This window comes from Carcharodon carcharias, chromosome 13, assembly GCF_017639515.1.
Source record: "Carcharodon carcharias isolate sCarCar2 chromosome 13, sCarCar2.pri, whole genome shotgun sequence".
NCBI lineage: Eukaryota > Metazoa > Chordata > Chondrichthyes > Lamniformes > Lamnidae > Carcharodon > Carcharodon carcharias.
In genome coordinates, this window is record NC_054479.1 from 142,786,582 (window position 1) to 142,801,344 (window position 14,763).

Below are 14,763 nucleotides of genomic sequence, written 5' to 3' on the forward strand. Positions count from 1 at the left end.
TGTGTATGGAACTAAAAGTGGCAGTTGTTAGAAGCAGATGATCTTGGATAGTTTGTTCCTGGGCAAATATAACTTAATTAGTTTTGCATAAGAATGTAGGCATTATTAGGAATCAGGGGGAGGTGGTGGCATAGTGGTATTGTCGCTGGACTAGTATGCCTGAGACCCAGGTAATGTTCTGGGGACCTGGGTTTGAATTCCACCACGGCAGATGGGGGAATTTGAATTCAATAAAAATCTGGAATTAAAAGTCTGATGGAGACCACGAAACCATCGTTGATGGTCAGAAAAACCCATCTGGTTCACTAATGTCCTTTAGTGAACATGTGACTCTTAAATGCCCCTGAACAAGGGCAATTAGGGACAGGCAATAAATGCTGGCCCAGCCCATGATGCCCAAATTCCATGTATGAATAAAAAAAAAGTATTCAACTTTGTTCTTTTTTATAATAACTTTCAAAACAAAGATTTGGACAATCTTGTCTATGGCTTCATGCTTGACGGAAGCACATTGTACATGGTGTGTAGTAATCCTGTTTCTGCGGAGTCAGTTTGATTGGAATATGTTACAGTTAAAACACATTCAGGCCGATTGTGTGCGGAAGCGCAAGGTTGAGACGTTGGAAGTTCTCGCTGGGGAAAAGCACTTCAAATCTCCAACTGCTGAGTCAATAAAGATCGTTTCAAAGAGTCAAAGGGGAGTGGAGAATGGTGCAGCAGAGAGCAGATAGCTGAGGAGTGCATGAGGCAGTTTAAATAAATGGACAAAGCTATCTGTGTGAATGTGATTGGTTTGGGGAAGATTCTGTACACTGGGATAAATCACTTAGTACAAGTGGAGTCTAACTTCAGGATTAGTAAAATGTACATCTTACATAGGCAGACTGTTAAGTTACAAAAAACCATTTTCTCAGGTAGAGACAATTATAAATAACTATTTTACTCACAAGTATATGTAAAATGTAGTTTCAACTCTGATAAATAGCTGCATTTACAAAGGCAGAAGCACCATGATTTTAACCATGATTATTTCAATTTTGCTAGGATGGTTAAGTGTTAATTTTGCCTGAACACTGTAATTATTCAGTAGATGTGCTGAGTGGGGAGCATGCATTTGTTTCAGACCAGTGATGACAGAAGTAATATTAAAGCTGAAGTACAATAAGTTCCTGGCTCTACAATCCAGAACTTACAATTTGCCATTTTGAAATCGCAATCAATTTCCTTAACTCGCAAAAAGGTTAGTGAACCTGAGTTCAGGACAGTTGTACAGTGTACTGTATAGCACTAAATAGTTGCACAAGTGGCAAAATTACTTTCAGTGGCATATGTACGTACCTTTTGTAAGTTAAGGAAATTAACATAATTCAGAGAAAACTTTTGCTTGTGGAGTATGTAAAGGTATTTGACCACTGATGAGAACTGTCTCAAGCCCTAAGAATAAAAATGAGAATGGGAATATTCTACAGTAAAGTTGTGGATGGTTGAACTTCAAATTCATTGTTAAATGTTTCTTATTGTTTCTCACCTGTGCCACACAGGTAAGTGCAGTGTTTTTCTATGTATAAGGTCTGTAATTTTGTAGGGAGGTGTTCATCCATTTTATATGCTTGGGATTGACATAAAGAGAAACAATTTCATATTTGCTTTTGAAATGACTAATTTGAGTGGCAATAGTGGGGTGCATTTTAAGTCAAAATAGCAAATTCCGTTTCCTAGTGATGAATGTTTCTGTTTGTTTTATTCAATGTTGCTGAATGTTCTTTGATGAGGCGATTTTCCTATATACCAGGAAATTCTAAAAGAGGGGAGATCTCATAGCTGTGACTGTGTATTGGAGATCCCTGCTGATCAAACCAGGTGCCCTCCACTGACCAACCTGATGTATTCAGAAGCTAAAGTGCTACATAGATGTGAGATCAGCACTTTGAAATGATTTAATTCTGGCCTCTTGACCATCCCCAATTTTAATTGCTTCTCTATTGGCGACCATGCCTTCAGCTTCTTGGGCCCTCAGCTTTGAAATTTCCCTCTCTGCACCTCTCTGTCTCTCTACCTCAGTTTGATCCTTTAAGACACTCCTTAAAACCCACCTCTTTGGCCAAGCTTTTGTTCATCTGACCTTATATCCCGTTAGGTGGCTCGGTGCCAAACTCTGTTTCATAATACTCCTATGAAACATCTGGGAACTTTGTTATGTTAAAGATGCTATATAAATATAAGATATTAACAGGAAACCACCTCATTAATCCTGTAACCAAAGTATTTGTTTAAGTTCTCCATCTCTGCCAACCCATGTCATTTTCTTAGCCTGGTCTTACTCTTTTCATTTAGGTTGGAATACAAATATTCTAAGTTGGTGATGAATGCTAACTCAAGGGAAGTAGAACTACCTGCAGCTGATAGCTGTGCTATAATGGAAGGAGAAGATAATGAAGATGATGTAGTTTATTCCAATAAACCTTCTTTACTGGGGAAGCTGAAATCGTTAACTTCAAAGGTGAGAAGTGACCTTCATCATGTGATATTTATGTAGCTGTTGTAAGTATTTTATAAAGACAGGATTTGTGTACGTTTGATTCATTTTAAAGTTAGTTCATCAGACATAGGGCGGAATTTTCCGTGTCGGTTGGCGTCGGACATGTTTGGGGGTGTAGGTGGACAATATGATGAGGGGGCCAAAAATCAGTTTCACGACATTGCGAAACCAGTTTGCAATCGTCTGCTCTGCCTATCAACGGCAGGCCGCGTTTCCCACTGTCGGGCGTTGGGAACTTCATTGTAATACATCTGCATATCATTATAAGCCCAGCTCGCTAGAATCGCCCTCCATGCTGCATCATCCGAGCACATCGATGTGTTTCACAACTTTACATAAATGACAAGCACCTGGTGAGCTGCATTTTGCTCGGCACTTTGAAGTTTGTTTGCCTACCTTGCTTCGATCAGCACTCACAGTCACCAGCACCAGGCTTCACAGACAGCACCACATTACTTTAAGGGGGGGCTCACGGGCAGGTCTCTACCCACCAGATCAGCCATAAGGCGTGGGAGGCTTTTCAATGGCTGCAGGGCTTGAGGAAGGGGGAAAAGTGGCCTCAGGCAAGGGAAGAGGCTGCAGGGTGAGGCCTGCACTGGGGAAGGAGGGTATCCCAGGGTGTGTGGGGGTGGCACATGTTGATCTGTGCAAGTGGCCTCAAGATGGTGAGGGTTGAGGAGGCAGTCTCCAGAGGAGATGAGGCCAGATGGAGATGTGAGGGTGTGTGTGAGAGAGTGAGTGGTGACGTCCCTTGAGCTGGCAGTGAGTGAGATGCCAGTGAATGTGTGATGGGCTTGTGAGTGTGTGAGTTTAGAGTGATGAGATGGTTGCCATACTCTGGCTGCAGGAATGAGATCATTCATCCTCTATCTGCACTGGATGGCCAACCTCTTCAGTGCAGCATTGGCACTGACCACCACTGCCATCACCTACCAAGCTGGAGTGGTGATGTTGCTGCCCCTCCTGTGGCCAGATCGGGGGTAGAGGACATCACAGCAAGCCTCCACGGCATCCAGAAGGTGCTCGAGGGACAAGTCAGTAAACCTGGGGCCTGCAGTCTTTTTGCCTTTCGGGGCCATGTTTTCTTTGCTGCAGTCCTAGGCTGGGAGCACTGAGAGTTGCTTGAAATGTGGAGCCCAGCGTGATGAAGCGGCAAGGCATGAATCGGAGCCCGCTCTCCACCAAAACACCGTGTTTCCCTGGAATGCATGATTAATGCGGCGGGGTTGGGATGATATGGTGTGAGAAGCCGCCATTGCGGCCGGCGGGTAAAATGTTTTTCTCCCATCCTCTACCGCATCTGGTGCAAATCTGGGGCGATTCTGCCCATAATCAACAGCCATGTTTGAAACCCATTTTCCATATTAAAACATAATTATATTTTAATTTTGAAAGTATGGGATGCTTTGTGAAAGAAAAAAGAGCTTCTTATTCTTTTATAGAATATGAGCATCTAATTGCCCTTGAGCTGAGTGGCTTGCTAGGCCATTGCGGAGGGCAGCTAAGAGTCGGCCACATTGCTGTGGGTCTCAACTCCAGGCTAAAGGACATTAGGGAACCAGATGGGTTTTAACGAGAATTGATGATAGTTGTCATGGTCACCATTACTGAGACGACTTTATATTCCAGATTTTTCTTTTGAAATCTTCGTTTATGGGATGTGGGCATTGCTGGCTAGGCCAGCATTTATTGCTCTTGAGAAGGTGGTGGTGAGCTACCTTCTTGAACCACTGCAGTATATACACCCACAGTGCTGTTAGGAAGGGAGTTCCAGGATTTTGACCCAGCAACAGTGAAGGAACGCTAATATATTTCCTAGTCAGGATGGTGAGTGGCTTGGAGGGGAACTTCCAAGTGGTGGTGTTTCCATGAATGTGCTGCCCCTGTCCTTCTAGATGGTAGCAGTCATGGGTTTGGAAGGTGCTGCCTAAGGAGCCTTGGTGAGTTTCTGTTGTGCATCTTACAGTTGGTACACACTGCTGCCGCTGTGCATTAGTGGTGGAGGGAGTGAGTGTTTCTGGATGTGGTGCCAATCAAGTGGGCTGCTTTGACCTGGATGGTGTTGAGCTTCTTGAATGTTGTGGGAGCTGCACTCATCCAGGCAAGTGGAGAGTATTCCATCATACCCCTGACTTGTGCCTGTAGATGATGGACAGGCTTTGGAGAGTCAGGAGGTGAGTTACTCGCTGCAGGATCCCTAGCCTCTGACCTGCCACAGTATTTAAATGGCTAGTCCAGCTCAATTTCTGGTCAGTGGTAAACCCCAGGGCATTGATAATGTTGATTGTTCCAGATTTATTATTTAAATTGAAGTTCCACCTGCTGTGGTTGGATTTGAAGCCATTGCCCCACACCAGCAGCGTGAGCGTCTGGATTACTAGTCCAGTGACATTATCACTAGGCCACCACTCGCCCGTTGTTGTGTTGTTTAAAACAGTTTGAGGCCAGCTTCATAATCATAGATTGGAAATGCCTCTGAGTTCTGTAGATCTATTTCCTGAGTGCACTATTACCTCAATCCACTTGCAGCAGTTACTCTAGTTGTTTGTGGTGATTTGTAATTAAAATATCATAACCACTCTTTTAAATGGAGAAACACAGACTTATACACAATATGATGCTTACACTGTAGTGTGTGTAAAAATCACGCAGCTGTGTGACAGCGCTGAAATTATTTAAGCTCCCAAGGAAATAATTCAGTTTGGTTTAAAAAAATCTTTTCTAGGGAAATGCAGTAGTTACAAATTATACACTTGGTATGTTCCATCTTTACAAATACTTTACTATTTCTGGCAGACCCCCTCAAGACCATGGTGATCATAGACTTCCATTGGATTGGTCCATGATTATGCTTGGCAAAACACTGCACTGCAGTATGGCTGACTAGAAAACTCTCCCACTCCTACTGCCTGCCATCAGGTGTATTGGAAGGATTTACAGGCTGATAATCAGCCTCTTTAGCTGCATTATGCACACACCTTCTGTGGCCATCAAGTCCTGAAGTGGGAGTTGAAACTGTAGCTTCTGGCCCACTGCTACCCACTGTGCCGCAAGACCACCCTTCTTGTAGATAAGGATTGCCAAATCTAAATCTTTAAATCACCGCGGATGAGACAGGAAAATTTGGAGAGCGGCCAAAAGGCAATCGATACGTATTTTTAACAGGCTAATTATTGAGCAAAACATTTAATAAAATGGGACCTCTTTGTAGTTTTGGTTATTTTACTAATATACTCTGATAATAAATGGCATTTAATTTTACAATATCATTAGCCAATTTCCTATGTTTTACACATGCAGAGTTGAGACCAACAATGGTACTGCAGTGGTTCAAGAAGGCAGCCCACCACCACCTTCTCAATGGCAATTAGGGATGGGCAATAAATGCTGGCCCAGCCAGCGACACCCACATCCCGTGAATGAATTAAAAAAAAGTATTCAACTCAAACGGGGTTAAAGAGTGTGGAGATATTTGGACCAAGGCTCTGTGGGAGATGTAGGAAGGATAGGGAAGGAACAGGAGGAGGATTGGCAAATGAATATTGGGAACAGGAAAGGATGGAAGACTAGAGGGAAGCAAGTTTTATTATAAAGAAAGACAAACTTTTTCCTCCAATTTGTTGGGATAAGTTTTAGTTTCTAGCTGCTGCTTTCATGACATGGCGAACACGCGCCATAAACTAGTCCAACTAAATCAGCAGGAATGGAATCTAATCATTTAATCTTTTTCCACTTTGTTATACAAGGACAAAGAAGATATTTTTGAATCTGTGCAACTCAAGTCACCAAGAGCTCGCAATATATGAAGATGGAAAGTTGGTTTTGGAAATGTTGGCAGTAATTCCCACTATAAAATGTGGAAGCACTTGCCAGCACAATCGATGTGGATGAGAAAACTTCTTAAATACTGCTGTACCTGAAATACTATTCAAAGAAACATTTGCAAACAGATACTGTTTGATTGCCTTATTGTGCTAGTTGGGAGGAGTATCAGACAAGTGTTGCCAAATGTGATGAACACTGCTGGTTGCCAAACTGACAACATAAATCTCAGGAAGAGCTTACCTTCATTCTTCTTAATTAACCAATACGATTGGACATTTTAATGCATATTTTTCTTAGCAATTTGTGTGATTTGCAAGGTTATTTTGCTTTATTCCCCATCTTGATCACTGTAGTTAATTGCAGTACTCTTTCCTAGTTTTTAGATTTGGTTATATTGAGCTATAACTGTAAGCTCCATAATTTTAAATGATAAAATGTATATTATATTTATGGTGTGCAAAGTAGCAAACAAACCAATATCTCAATGACGAAAATAATCTTGTAATGTTTACAAGACAGTGAACATCTCATGATGTTTTGTTTTAAGAAACCCTCTAACACAACCTCCTCCTGTCATGTGAGCAAAATAAACTCTTTAGACTAGAAAGGTAAAATTTCCTGAGTGTGCGCTGAAAGTTATTCAGCCTGTTTGTCATTTAAAAATATGGACATTTGTTACAAATACCTAACAGACTGATTGTAGTGTTTGCGTTTGGCTGTAATGTCTCATAGTAAAGTACTTTTTCTTAAGTTGCAATAATTTTGATCTACAATTTCTCATTTTGCCTTTCATGTGGATGATCCCAACTGGAGCCAATTAATTTTGTTCCCTAAATGTCATTTGCAAGCCATCACTTTGATCATCATCACTTAAGAAATTTTACTTGTTATTTCAGTAATGTTTACTTGTGCTGCCGCATATCACCATGCCCAAATATATCAAGTTAATTATTTCCAGTTATTGAAAGTGAAATAATATTAATGAATGGTTATTGGATGAGTGATGCTGTAGGAATAACCTGATTAAATGTACTAGTAGAACGCTTGATTGCTTTTTTGGTAACTGCATAAAGAAACACAGAGGTTCAAAGCATTTTGAGAAAAGTTTCGTGAATAAGAGCCCTATTTTTATGCTTTGTATGTTGTGACAATGATCAGCGTCAGAAATCCCTAAGTGCTGGAGCAGGATATTACCAAGCTGGAATGAGCTGCTGTGTTAGGCATTGTCTGTGTTACATAAAAGATGAAAAAAACACAACCACATTTTTGTACCCTTGTGAAATTCATTGAGTGAAGGGGTGCATTGAGTAAATCTGGTTCAGTACAGACTGTTCAAGAAATGTGCCAGGCATTAAATACAGAAATTAAATTTTAAGGAAAATTTAACACACAGCTTCGCTGCAACAGGAACTGATTAATAAATGAAATTGGTTGGGAAAGATCTCCCTCCACAGGTTATTACTGCCAGCAACCACCAGGAGGCAACAAGACTCATTAAAACCATTTTCAAATGTTGGGGAATGAATGTATTAAACCATCAATTTGTGTTCATCGAAGTACTAATGCTTCATTCCCTGCTTTTTCTCCAGAAATGGTGATGGTATATTATAATTAGCAGCCAGATTTATAGTTGAAGAAATTTGTCACCCAAATCAAAGTTTTGCTTGCTTATGAATGAGGCAGCATTGTCACAAACTATACTTCAGGTGACTGAAGGTAACAACAGATACAATCTTTATTTAAAAAAAGAAGCAAAATAAAACTAGCCAGACCAAAATGTCCCTTCCAAGACAGTGCTTTATTTTGTACGTTCAGAAAGGAAGACCTTGATGAGCATTTTGACCCTTCGTTATGAAAACTGTAATTTCTGTTTATGATATAAATGAATTAGTGATTTGATATTTTGAAACTGTGAAATAGGGGTGCACTATTTGATGTAAATATGAAGGTGAAATGTTCCTTTGAATTTTGCCTATATGACAGTTAAAGACGGGTTATTGAGAAAACAGTGCTGCAAGATTTTCATTAGTTTAAGTTCTAGTTTATTTAGGTATTACATTGAACTATACCAGCTTACAAATTATATCCATATAAGTTTTAAGAAGGGGAATGGTGTTTTGTTTATCATAGTTTTTTTGTTATTCAATAATCAGCTAATTTAGCTGTAAGTGAGACTGGAAGATTGAATATGTTCATAAAAACGTAGGTAATTTGAAGCAAATCAGATTACTTCTCAATGCACTTAGTAAACTGGAAATGAAGAATGATGTATGATGTTTTGATTAAGGCCCCATATTGCTTCTGTATTATACATATCACTTCTGTATTACACCCATCTGACTTTTAGCAGAGTTATTTTGTTAGATATTAATCACAAATGGCACCTTTATTCCCCACACATCCGTAATTTAACACAGGAGGGCAGAGTTTCAATTTTGGAGGCAGTTGGTGATTTCAGTGTATATTGTGCCCCAAATTGCACCCATTTTGAAAACTGTCCCCTCTCCCACCACCCCCACCCCTCCAACGCCCCACCACCCCCACCCCTCCAACGCCCCACCACCCCCACCCCTCCAACGCCCCACCACCCCCACCCTTCCAACGCCCCACCACCCTGAGTTTTTGCTCAAACCTATTTGCATATTGACACAAGTAAAATCTGTCCTGAACCAGCACAGTTGGGCAGCATTTAAGAACACGGCTTATAAAAAAAATTGCTTTTAATCAATATTCCTTAATATGTTTGGTAATGCTACAAAGTTTGATTAATATACCTGATAATGGATTTAGCACAAAAATAGCATTTTAAATCATAGTCAATCCACTGCCTGTGAAGGTAAATTACTGACAATGATTTGTAAAAACTATACAAAACTATTTTCTAGTTAGATTGGGGTACAGTAATCAGATATTTAGTAATTCTTTAAAAAAAAACTCAAACCCTTTCATAACATATCTGTTAGTGTCCTTGTGCCCAAAGGTTCCTGTTCATTTTTAAAGCTTCTTCGAAGAGCAAGAATTGAGCACAGCCAATGGAAACTCTTCATGGTGATGAGCTCAGCCTGTGGGCACGGCCAGTTCTCTGCTTCTAGTATGATGCTTTTAAAATCAGCACATCATGGAAGGTTGAGTTATGTTTAAAATTCTGGAACCTTTTTTTGCTGATTGTGCTGATATTGGGGAAAATAGCATCAAAAAAAGACAGTGCAGTTAAGTAGAGACTCCAGGTCAACATCAGTACATCAAACTCTTGTCAGCTTGATTTTGGAAATCGTGTGCTTGCTTAGAATGAACCATTGTTTCCTTCTGAATATTACTTGCACTGTCGGATACAAGTTGCTTTAAGTCTGCTGCCGATTTTTTTCCCCCAAATGCAGTGAAACATCCATATTTAGAGAAAAGCATTTCTATGACGTACAAATGGATGGCGCTCTGTTTAAAGATGAAGGTTGCACCATTTAAAATTCTTTCCATGTGTTGTACATTCTAGTTTCTCAGAATTTGTGCATTGTATATATATTTTGGATCCGTGCATTATATGTTATTTTTCTGCTAAATTGTACAATCATTGTTAACCAAAGTAGTTATGGTCTTTGGTGTCATCTTTCTTAAATAAATGTGAAGAGTTTTGGGAATTTTTACAGTGTCTATTGTCCTTTTCTTTAAAGTGGAAGAAGCAAGCTTTTGATCAGATATTTTGGGATAAAATTGTAAAACATTTTCCTGGAGGTATTAATAATTGCACCTTTGACATTGTGCATCCTACTATTTAAGGGGAGGCAGTGGTATTGTCACTGGACTAGTAATCCAGAGACCCAGGGTAATACTCTGGGGACCTGGGTTTGAATCCCATCATTTGAATTTAGTAAAAATCTGGAATTAAAAGTCTAATGATGACCATGAAACCATCATCGATAGTTGTGAAAACCCACCTGGTTCACTAATGTCCTTTAGGGAAGGAAATCTGCCTTCCTTACCTGTTCTGGCCCACATGTGACTCCAGACCCACAGCAATGTGGTTGACTCTTAAAAATTAGGCCTAGCCAGCAATGCTCACAGCCCATGAATGAATAAAAAATTTCACTTGTTGACTTTAAAATGAAAAGGGGAGATTGCAGATGCTGGAAAAATTCAACAGGTCAGGCCAAACTTATGGAGAGAGAAAGATCTATCGTTAACCCTACATTTTATTTTGCCCCAACAGGTAGTCCAAGGCAGAAGGGGCCACAGAAGATACTACTATCCTGCTGCCAGGATTTACAGGCGGTGATGCAGCTACCTCAATATGTCTGAGATGCAGTGCTGAAGGAGGCTACATCTTTCAAGGGAGGCAGTGACCCCCATCTGTCGGATGATCGGCCCTGAGATCAGCTCCAACTGTGTGGGTGGACACTCCATGCCAGTGGCTCTGAAGGTCACAGTTGCCCTCAATGTCTATCCCTCTGGCTGTTTCCAGGGTTTGGTGGGTGATCTTTGTGGAGTCTCCCAGTCAGCTGTCCACAGTTGTGTCAGGTGTTTCTCACGTGTCGATGCAGACTCGATGGGCTGTAAGGGCCTCTTCTGCACTGTGATTCTGTAATTCTGGTGACAGACACTCTGTTCAGGCGTGCACTGACTTTCATTCACTACCGCACAGACGAGACCAGCCAGGCTGAGCGAGCCAGAGGCTTTGCCACAATTGCTGGCTTCCCCCGTGTCCAGGGTGCATCAAGGCGCCAGCAGGTGAGCCCGGTGCCTTCATCAACAGGAAGGGCTTCCACTCCATGAACGTGCAGATAGTGTGTGATCACAGGATGCTGATTCTACAAGTCTGTGCAAGGTACCCAGGCAGCTCCCACGACGCCTACATCCTCAGACACTCCCAGGTGCCGGGGCTCTTCAGTGCTCCAGCCCGGCTGGATGGATGGCTGCTGGGTGACAAGGGCTATCCCCTCAGAAGGTGGCTCATGATGCCTCTCCACCATCCAAGAACAGAGACCGAGCAGCGTTACAATAGGAGCCACGGCACCACAAGGGCTGTGGAGGAGAGAACCATAGGTGTTCTCAAGATGCACTTCCAATGCCTGGACCATTCAGGGGGCGCACTCCAGTACCCCCCAGAGAATGTGTCACTGATAGTGGTTGCATGCTGCACTCTCCACAATCTGGCACTGGAAAGGGGTGACACTGGAGGAAGAAGATGTTGATGCAGATGCTCTGGCTGTACACGATGAGTCCAGTAGTGAGTCCGAGGATGAAAATGCTCAGGAGAACTCTGAGGGGATAGACTCCAACCTGGGCAACCTCCAGGGAGGCAGGGATACCCAGGAGGCTTTGATCCAACACTCCCTCAGCTAACCTACCAAAGATAGACCACCACCACATGCCAGGGCTGCAGGCTCCATACTCAATACCTGAGAGCAACATTTGCCTGGTCAACAACATGAACTATGTGCCTTTTCAATAAAGCTCAATGACAAACAAGTCACTCATAACATCATGGGTTCCCTTTCACCTGCAGATCTAATGAAGCACCCAGAGGCTTGTTGAGAACCGAAACATTTACTGATTTGCATCCCGGCATACAGAAATCAAAATAAATTAAAAGGTGTTGAACAGCACACCAACTTAAAAGTAATTTAAACGTGAGGCAAAAAAATCCGCTAGTGATAAGCCCGTGTTGTGTCTAAGGTGCTTTACGTTTGCATTTACGGGTGCTACGTCTAGGTGCTCTCCCCTCGCTGGCACCGGCATTGGAGACAGTCGGCTCACTCTGCTGTCCTGTTGGCCTTGATGACCTTGGCGGACGTCCTTTGGCCCATGGAGCCAGTGCTGGCCCCGCCTGGGAGGGAGCTGCCAGTGGCACAGCTGGGTCTCCCCAGTCGCCGCAGCCTCATTAGACGCCATGTCACTGGCAGAGGGGCGGAGGAGCTGCTGCCCTCATCTGGAGCGCCCTGAGAGGAGCCTGCAGAGACAACAAGCAACTCGTGCGCCAATGTGAAGTCGCTCTGGACCTCCCCGCTCACCATTGATGGATGGGCACCTAGCTGGGATACTGGGTGCCCAAACCATCTCCCACACTGACACTGACCAGCTGAGGTCATTGCCATTGTGAGGGCTGCAGGTCCGAGCACAGCCCCAGGAAGCCCTGATTGTTCTCCTGGAGGAGCCTCTCCATGAGAGTCACCACCATCTCCATGGAGGAGGCAGTGCGCTCGGCCATGAGGGTCTTTGCATTGCTCATGCTCCACATGGGCTCCTCCACAACGGACACCATGGCACACATTCCCTCATGTATCTCTGTCAGATCCTCCTGCACACCCTGCTGGACTTTCAGCATCTGCTGCCTCAGGGACAACTCCAGATGCCCATCATCAGCCACTGACTGAGCATGTTCCTGGTCCCCAGCGTTCCTCCAACTGCCGGTGCCCTGGGCACTCTCTGTCTCCGCCTACACCTCAAGTGAGTGTGAAGTGCCCTCACTGCTGTGCACCGAGATACTAACTGATGAATCTTATCCCCACCTAGGTGATGGTATCTGCGCTGGTGCCTGCCTGGCTGAGAGGGTGTGGCGCTGGTGCGTTAATGTCTTCTGTGCCCCCAGGAGTGAGCGGTGGTCCCTCTGTCTCCTGAGTCCGGGTGTGCTCTGGTGAGGCTGAAAGGAAGAACAAGGACATTTGATTAGTTGAAGTCATTAAACTGTTAATGTACTTGCCTGGCACCCAGATCAGGATGCGTTCCTCCTTCCATTATCAATGGGGGTCCCATGTTGGAGGCTGAAATCATTATACAGCCAACAGTGGATTGTTTGCACTGACAGACATTGTGACCTCAGTACACGGCTCTGTTACCTCCCAGTGGCACCCCAACTTCACCACGGCTGGTTGACCTGGGCACATGGCGCCCCTCCAGCTCCAGAGCCTCCTGCTCGTACCTGGTGATGATGAGAAGGTGGGGCTGCCCTCTGCCAGTCTGCAGTCGCTCTGTGTTATTGTGGGATGTCTTCTCCTGAAAGGAGAGAGGAGCATGGATTAGTCCCCCCTGTACCTGCAGCCCCATTGCAGCCTGGCCAATCCCACCTGAGGAACACCTCACAGGGCTCGTCCAATTCATGACCCTGGAGCCCCAAGACACTCACCCCAAGCAGCCAGGGCTGACCCCCTTGTCCAGATGCTGCCTCCATCACATTTGCCACTCACACTCTAAGACCTTCCAAACCCACGAACACTATCAGCTAGAAGGACAAGGGCAGAAGGTAGATGGGAACACCACCACCCGGAGGTTCCCCTCCAAGTCACTCACCATCCTGACTTGGAAATGTTTCGCCGTTCCTTCACTGTCACTGGGTCCAAATCCTGGAACTCGCCCCCTAACAGCACTGTGGGTGTACCTACACCACGCAGCAGATCCAGAAGGCAGCTCACCACCACCTTCTCACAGGCAACTAGGGATGGGCAATAAACACTGGCCCAGCCAGCGACGCCCACATCCCGTGATTGAATGGATACAAAAACAAAATTCTGAGGTGGTGGTGGTGGGGGTGGGGTGGGTGGGGCAACCTAACTGCTGTGCTCAGTGACCTGTGCCAACATGTTACTCACCCTTCCCGATTACAAGAGATCATTAAACCGCTTGTGGCACAGCACCCAGGCACATCTCACCACATTGTGGGAGCTGACCCATTCTGTCACCTCCTCTTCTCAGGCACATTTTGCTGGTGGTGGTGGGGTTTGGTTGGGGGGTGCTGTCCTCCTCATCCCTGGGCACCAGGACCTCATGGCGTACTGCCACCTCCTCAAGGAGGGCAGCGAAGCACTCATCAGAGAATCCTCGGCGTTGACTGCCCCACCGACCTGCCCTCTCAGGACATTATCCATCATGTAGCACCTGACCAACGTCAGTGGCAGCCTTAAGATGGGCTGCCTGGGCCATTTTTGAATAGGCCGCAGGGTCGCCATTGGACCCCACGGACACTGGCCTCCTGTCCCCACTGCCTGCCCATTCCCGCTGTTTCGGGAGCTGCGATTTACACTGGGTGGGCCTTAATTGGTGGTGCGGAGCCGATTGCAGGCAGTGATTGGCTCTGTGCTCGCTCTCGCTCAGCCCGCCTGCCATTGAAAAAACCCTGGCCACGGTCTTTGTCTTCCAACCCGTTTCGGTATCATCACAATAGGCGAACTCCAGTTACTGCAACTAGACTCAATGATGTTATTATGAAGCATGAATTCAATTTCTTTCTGTGCTTGTGATAACTTTGCTGGATTTAATCTATAAGGATGTTGCCTTATTGAAGATGAAACTTTTACACACACATCATGTATAGCTAAATTTGTCCTCCCCAGCTTATTCCCACAAATAGCTTTGTGTGATTGCAATAGCTTCTCCAAATCACTTTGACACTTGTCTGTAAGGTAACTCAA

The 14,763-nt window shown here is 44.2% G+C and overlaps 1 protein-coding gene across 2 annotated transcripts in view; it reads left to right on the forward strand.

Annotated features, from left to right (window-relative positions):
• The window catches only part of elapor2b (endosome-lysosome associated apoptosis and autophagy regulator family member 2b), a 108,931-nt gene extending 98,932 nt beyond the window's left edge, over positions 1 to 9,999 (forward strand). For both annotated transcript variants that reach the window (XM_041202891.1, XM_041202890.1), the window contains 2 exons: positions 2,335 to 2,500; positions 6,286 to 9,999. In XM_041202891.1, coding sequence (XP_041058825.1) covers positions 2,335 to 2,500; positions 6,286 to 6,345 — 226 coding nt within the window. In that variant the 3' untranslated portion in view covers positions 6,346 to 9,999. The remainder of the gene's footprint in view (positions 1 to 2,334; positions 2,501 to 6,285) is intronic.
• Positions 10,000 to 14,763: the final 4,764 nt, after the last annotated feature.